Source organism: Tyto alba, unplaced genomic scaffold (genome assembly GCF_018691265.1).
Source record: "Tyto alba isolate M040663 unplaced genomic scaffold, T.alba_DEE_v4.0 Super-Scaffold_42, whole genome shotgun sequence".
NCBI lineage: Eukaryota > Metazoa > Chordata > Aves > Strigiformes > Tytonidae > Tyto > Tyto alba.
In genome coordinates this window covers 14,980,034-14,986,857 of record NW_024881318.1, presented here as the reverse complement: position 1 = coordinate 14,986,857, position 6,824 = coordinate 14,980,034, and the positions used below count along the sequence as shown (strand labels likewise).

The 6,824-nt window shown below is 63.9% G+C and overlaps 1 protein-coding gene across 1 annotated transcript; it reads right to left on the bottom strand.

The window, feature by feature from the left end:
- Nucleotides 1-501: 501 nt before the first annotated feature.
- On the bottom strand, nucleotides 502-6,002 carry LOC104361959 (gamma-secretase subunit Aph-1b-like). Its single transcript, XM_032992232.2, has 7 exons — nucleotides 5,793-6,002; nucleotides 4,282-4,452; nucleotides 2,831-2,904; nucleotides 2,548-2,670; nucleotides 2,068-2,195; nucleotides 1,686-1,809; nucleotides 502-1,444 (listed from the first exon to the last, which is right to left on the bottom strand). Exons 1-7 carry the CDS (start codon nucleotides 5,903-5,905, stop codon nucleotides 1,407-1,409), a joined length of 771 nt encoding a protein of 256 aa, XP_032848123.1. The 5' UTR covers nucleotides 5,906-6,002; the 3' UTR covers nucleotides 502-1,406.
- Nucleotides 6,003-6,824: the final 822 nt, after the last annotated feature.

Here is a 6,824-nt window from a genome sequence, read left to right as displayed (position 1 = left end):
CTTGCACAGCCCAGCCCTGCGCTCCATCGCTCTGGGACTTCTTCCTCCTCTTATTTGTGCAAAGTATTGGAAAAACATAGCCGTGGCTTGGTAGGGATGGAGAAAGGCAGAGGTGAAGGTGGCAGAGCTTCCACCTCCTCACTGACCAGCCCCCTCCCAACTGCCCTCTGGCTCTACCGTAGCTGGAGTGATCCCAGATCCACAGCTGCCTCCCCCCTTTCCTGGTGACCCCAGGGAGTTCTATGGCCATGCCAAAACCAAGAGAAACAGGCCAGGTCCAGGAGCGGGGAGGAACCTGCAGGTCTCCAGCTCTCACCAGCCTCCACCCCAAAGCAGTAAAACTAGAGCCCAGCCCCTGTTAGGATGGATGGAGTAGGAGCAAGACCTCCAGACAACAGGGGTCTGCAAGTGCCAGTCACAGCAGCACAAGCCCCTGCCACCACTGCTGCAGGGTGCTTGCACCCTCCTCCCCACGAGGGCAGCACTGCTGGCTACACACAGTTCTGCTTGTCTGTGCTACTTCTTTTTATTGGTACAAAAGCCCACTGCGGATAAAACTGCCTTCTGAGCCTGACGGCAGTTTCTCCCTCCCAGCCCTGTGGCACAGCATCAGGGCTGGTGCCCGCCTGAAAATCCCCAAGTGCAGGAGAGGGCAATGATCCCCTAGAATGGCCCCTTGAACACCCTCCCCAAACTGTGCCGGCACCAGCTGCGGGGTTGCATCTCCTCCTGAGCCCTCCACCACCCTCCGGTTCCGCTGGACCCTCTGGGTGCTGTCTTCCCCATCCTCTCCCCATCCTAGGTGCTGGTCAGGCCCCTTGGGTCCCCAGGCACCGTCCTCCCCGCACCAGGTTGCCCGCTCCCTGCAGCTACCGCAGATCCAGGGCCAGGGCTGCGGCTGCCGGGGCAGCAGGGCTGGGCGAAGAGGCGGAGAAAGTAGCACCACAGCGGTCAGCCCCAACCCAGAGCGCGGCAGCGCTTTGCAAAGCCGCTTCCTCCACCCTACAGCGAGGAGGCAATGCGGGGGCCCCCCCCGCCCGGCACAAGGGACAGCACATCTTCTGCGGCGGGGGGAGAAGCAATGGGTTTCTTTGGGCTCAGGCCTCCGGCAGTGCAAGGTAGCATTCTTCCCAGGCAGGCTAACCGGGGCTCCGCTTGCAGCGAGGCCAGCAAAGCCGGGTTCCCCCAAAACTGAGTTGTTCTCTGGGGGCTCCTAAAGGGGTGTTGGAGCGAGCCATGCCGGTTGGCTGGCTGCCACAGACGGACCCCAGCACCTGCCCCACTGGGACTGGCCAGGGTCCCCCAGTCCAGGAGAAAAGATATTGCAGAGAAGGTAACGGCCGCTCTTGCCGCCAGGATGGAGGGGAGGGCAGGGGTGGCTGGGGACAGGAACATCCCACAGGGCCTCAGGATCCCGGCTGGGGGCTGGGGCCACTCCGTAGACCTGCAGGAACCAGGAGGAGAGAGCCGTCAGTTTTCATCAGACTCCTTGCCCCATCCACTTCCCCCAGGAGAGGCAACAACCCAACTACAGCCCCAAAACCCAGCTTCTCCTCCAGTCTGGCAGCCAAGGGGATGATGCCCCTGTTCCAACCATGGGGACACTGTCTCCCCATCCCAACGCCAGTCCTGGTACCCAGAGGGACCCACAGGGTCCCCTATCCCCTTTATGAAGTGGGACTTACAGAGCAGGAAGCGCCGCAGGTTCTGGGCAGATCCCCCCGAGAGTAGGTAAGCCCAGGCAGCAGCAGTGGCCATCAGCAGGTAGGAGGGCACCAGGCTGCCCACGTACAAGGGGTTGCAAAATGTCTGGGGAGAGAGGTGGGAGAGGAGAGGGGTGAGCAGGCCTGAGAGGACAGGGACAGCATCACCACCTTGACAAGTGGAGCAGGACAGGGGACGCCGGCCCCAGGATTCGGTTTGTGAAGGGCCAGCTGCAAGTCTCCCAAACTCAACTGCTTTGCTAGTGCCAAAGGCTGTTCCCCTCCCCTGGCACAGGGACCAGGACGCACCGCAACCATCCCCAAATACAGGTCCCAGTGCAGAGCTCTGCTCCCAGCTACTCACCGACCCCGAAACAGCAAGGTGCATGACAACGACCGCCGTGATCTCCCACCAGCGCCGATGCTCACAGCCATGGAAGAAGAGGATTCCCCAGAAGGTGTGAAGGAAAATCAGCACCATGGTCATAAAAGCTGCAGGAAGTGGCAGTGTCACCAGTGAACCACCCGCCCTGACCTAACCTGCAGGCTTGCGGGGGGATGGAGGAGAGCTGGAAAAGGGGAGTAGGGGCACTGCTGGGCTGGACTGGGAGGTTCTGGGGCAGACCCAGAGCGTGGGAGGAATGGGAGAAAGGAGTAGGGAAGGTTACAGGGGGCCAGAAAGAAGAGTTTGGCACAGAGAGATGCAACAGGGGACTGTAAGGGGCTCCAATAGGTAGAGGGTGCAGCATGAGGCGTGATAGCATGGAGAGCAGACTCCAGCCTCCCTGGGTCTGCCGCCTCTGCGGTGGGGCAGAGACACGGGCGAAGGGTGCCGGTGGCTCACCTGAGGTCAGGAAGTAGAGCTGCGAGTCCCCGTGGATGCCCACAGTGCCGGGCCCTAAGGCGTCTGCCAGGAGATTGATCATGGAGAAGGCGCCGCTCATGAGCCCAAATCCCACACCAGCCACTGTCAGGAGAGGGACACTGTCAGGCCCTGAGCCTCCCAGGGCCACCCCAGGCACCTCCCAGCCAGCTTCAGTGTGAGAAAAAAACCCTTTTCCCTCCGGCACCATGCCCAGCCCTGTCTGGGTTTGTCCCCGGCCCCGCGGCCGGGGTGCAGCACTCACCGTACGCCATTTGCTGGATGGAAATGGGGGAGCAGCCGTCCTCGCTGAGGGCCACCAGCCCCTCGATGGCCTTCCTGTGGGGTGAGAGCACGCTGGAGCCCGGCACAGCACAGCCACCTCCCAAGCCATGGGTGCAGCACCAGGATGGAGCAGATGGGACCGGGGTCTCACTCTGCACCATCCCACTCTCCTGGTAACCATCCCATCCCAGGGCTGCAACACCCACCACAGAGAGCATCCGCGTGACTGCCCTGAGCCACCAGACAAACCACGCGTGTGAAAAACACGCGAAGCGACGGGGAAAGATTTTCCACAGGGGAGTGTGAGCGTCAGCCAGCCCTGCAAGGCGAGTGGGACATCGGGTGCAAAGCAAGCAGCACCCCCGCACGGAAGGCAGCCCCAGTGCAGGCGTGGGAGGCGCCTGCCGGGAGGGTGTACCTGATCTTCGCATTTCTACTTTTAGAAGACGTTGAAAAAAATAAAAAAATAAAAAAAAAAAAATGGAGGGGTTGCAAGGGAAGAGCTGAAAGAGCTAGGGAAAAATCTTCAGGGAGGGAAACTGGGAGAGGTGGGCTTCATCGTTTTTATCAGCTAGCGGTGTGGCGGGCGCAAGACAGCTCCTCAGGCTGGGGAGGACAGCAGCCCTTGCGACCGGAGATCCGCAGGGCAGCCGAAATCTGGCAGTTTGCGTCGGAGGCTGCTCCGCGGAGCTCTGCTACCCTCTGCCTGCCCGCCTCCGGCAGCGCCCTGCCGCAGGGAGCTGGGCCAGCCTGCGTACCCGCCCTCCCCCCCGGCCCCTCGCCCGCGCCCGGGGAGGCTGGGGGGTGCGGGTGGGAGGGATGCCGAACCCGGCACCGCTTCCCCAGCCCCAGCGCAGCGTCCGTCCGTCCGTCCGTCTGTCCGAACACAGGACGGGGTGCCGCGCACGCTCGCTCCGGGCCGGCGGTGCCAGGGAGGCTGGGAGCTGCTGAGGCTGCGCCGAGACTTTGCCCCGGGGCACCGAGCACGGGGCTGGCGGAGATGTGTCGCCCTAAAAAACACCTCCAGGCTGTTCCTGCTCACACAAAACCACCGCTAAGGGAAGAACGAGACTTCCCAGGAGATGAGGGCAGATCCCTAACCTTTCTCTGCCCCGACCACCTGGCGTCTGTCCCCCCCCACCCCCCCCAACCCGAGCTGCTGGTGCTAGTCAGCAGGGGCAGTGAGGGTGTGACAGGACCCGCAGCAGCCCAAACCCACAGCCTACCCGCCCCGAATTCAGGGAGATGCTACCAGCCACCTCAGCCCTGCGTCCTTAGGGCTGCTCTGCCCCACCAGGTACCACCCGCGAGGACCACGGTGGCTTGGCATCCCCCCCACCTCCCCAGGAGCTCCCAGCCGAAATTAGGCACCCGCCACACTGGGTCGGACCCCGCCGGCAGCGCCGGAGCCGGGTGGGAGTTGGCTTTTACCTGAGGAGCTTGTAGTAGAGGAAGCGGAAGGCCTCCTGCAGCAGCACGGAGAACATCACCCCAAATATCAAGAGCCCCTTCTGCAGTGGCTCATCGCGGGGGTCACTGGCTTTAACCGCGATAAACCAGATGAGGGAGGAGAGCAGCAGCGACACCAGCCAGAAGAAAGCCCTGCAAGGGAGAGAGCGCCTGCTGGCACTGGTGCTGGGCCGGGACCAGCGCCGTGCTGGTGCTGGGACCAGTCCCACTGGCACTACGCCTGCACCCTGCTCTGCCGGTGCCAGCGCTGGCAGCTGTGCCCCGGCCTTGCCCATTCTCCTACTGGTACCAGCCTGGGGAGGTGGTGCCCGTACCGGTACCGCTGCTGTGCCCGCGCTTCTCCTCCACCGGTAACCAGAACTGGCACCAGTGCCCTTGTTGTGCCCGCACCAGTACCAGCACCAGGCTCATATCCTCACCGGTACCAGTACCATACCCTACTGATCCCACAGTGGTGCTGGTACCAGTGCCCCTGCTGCACGCATGCACCGGTACCACTACAAACCCTGCACTGAGTACTGGTACTAGTGCCCCCATTGTGCCCACAACAGGACCAGTACAAGTACAGGTGCACCCATCACACCCACAGTGGCACTGGTGGTACTGGTTGTGCCTCTGACACTATGAGTCACGTCCCTGGCACACCAGTACTGGAACCAGTACCTGCACCGGTACCAGCACCCCCGTCACACCCACACTGGTACCAGTACGAGCACTGGTACCAGCACCCTTGTCACACCCACACTGGTACTGGTAACAGCACCGGTACCAGCACCCCTGTCACACCCACACTGGAACCAGTACCGGCACCGGTACCAGCACCTACGTCACACCCATACTGGTACCAGTGCTTCTGCCACACCCATACCAGTACCAGCACTCCATCATGCCCACAATGGTACCAGTGACCAGCACCGGTACCAGCACCCCTGTCACCCCCACACTGGTACCAGTAACCAGCACCGGTACCAGCACCCCTGTCACACCCACACTGGTACCAGTAACCAGCACCGGTACCAGCACCCCCGTCACACCCACACTGGTACCAGCACCCCTGTCACCCCCACACTGGTACCAGCACCCCTGTCACCCCCACACTGGTACCAGTAACCAGCACCGGTACCAGCACCCCTGTCACACCCACACTGGTACCAGTAACCAGCACCGGTACCAGCACCCCTGTCACACCCACACCGGTACCAGCACCCCTGTCACACCCATACTGCTACCGGTAACAGCACAGTACGGGCACTGGTTCCAGTATCCCCGTCAAACCCACACCGGTATCAGTAACCAGCACTGGTACCGGCACCCTCATCACACCCACACCGGCACCGGTACGGGCACCGGCACCGGCACCTACGTCACGCCCACAGCGGTACCGGCACGGGCCCTGGTGCCACTCCAGTCCCGGTGTCCCCCTCACGCCCACACCAGCGGCCCCTCCGCTGCCGGTGCCCCGCGGGACTGACCCGGCGATGAGGATGATGATGCGGAGCGGGTCGCGGGCGATGGTGAAGAGGAAGAGGCCGAGCGCCGGCCCGAAGGCGATGAAGGTGCACCCGAAGAAGACGGCGAGCGTCATGGCGGCGGGACCCGGGGCCGGGATCGGGACCCGGAGCCTCGGACCGGACCGGCCCCCGCCGCCCCTCCCCCCCCCCTCCGCGCCCTTCCGGGGCCGCCTGACGTCACGCGCCGCCTGCGCGCGCCGCCGCCGCCGGAAGCGGCGCGCGGGGGGCGGGGCGGGGGGGTGTCACCGCGGGGGGCGTGACCGAAACACGCAGGGCGGGGCGGGGGTGGGACGCGACAGCGGTGGTGTGGGGCGGGGTACAGCCGGCACTGGGCGGGTCACGGCTGCCCCGGGGGGGGGGGGCACAGCCTGTCCTCAGGGTCCTGTCACGAGTGGGCGCAGCCTGCGCCGAGGGGGCAGAGCCCGCTGCTGCCGCGGAAGCCTGTAGCGTGGGGGGACACGGGGTGCGATATGGATTCCGGAGGCCGCGGGCTGTGTGGGTGAGGGCAAGGCTGAGCTGTTCTGAAATCACCCAGAGCCACGCAGAACCCACGCGGCGCGGCGGCAGGGCTCTCCGCGCCCTCACCCGTGTGCCCCGGTCTGTAAATGCGGGGAGGGACTGGGGGCCCGTGGTCCGCGTCCGGCTCCGCGTGTCTCATCAAAACGTCCCTGCGATGGGCTTTGCGTGATCCTTCCCCTCCAGCGTGGGGCTCAGGGGGGTCGGTCAGGAAGGGTGCGGGGGTGAGATGAGGCACCAGGGCGATGAGAAAATTTGGGGAGAGCGTGGAGGTGAGAGGCTGCCGGAGGTTAATGTGGTGGCTTATCGATGGGGTGGCAGCCCGCACCAGGACTGAAAGCACTTTGGGGAGATCTTCAGCCTGTCAGGCCAAGATAGACAAATCCGAAGGTTGAAATTCAATGGGAGACGTGCAGGGGGAGGGAGAGAGGAGGAGGGGATGGGCACTGCGGTCCTCAGCGTGGACACGAGTGGGGG

Coding starts and splice junctions, on each gene's coding strand:
- LOC104361959 (XM_032992232.2), bottom strand. CDS start 5,905: ATGACGCTCGCCGTCTTCTTCGGGTGCACCTTCATCGCCTTCGGGCCG. Junction 2,671..2,830: donor CATCCAGCAAATGGCGTACG/GTGAGTGCTGCA, acceptor CTCTCCTGACAG/TGGCTGGTGTGGGATTTGGG. Junction 1,810..2,067: donor ACCTTGCTGTTTCGGGGTCG/GTGAGTAGCTGG, acceptor CTCTCTCCCCAG/ACATTTTGCAACCCCTTGTA.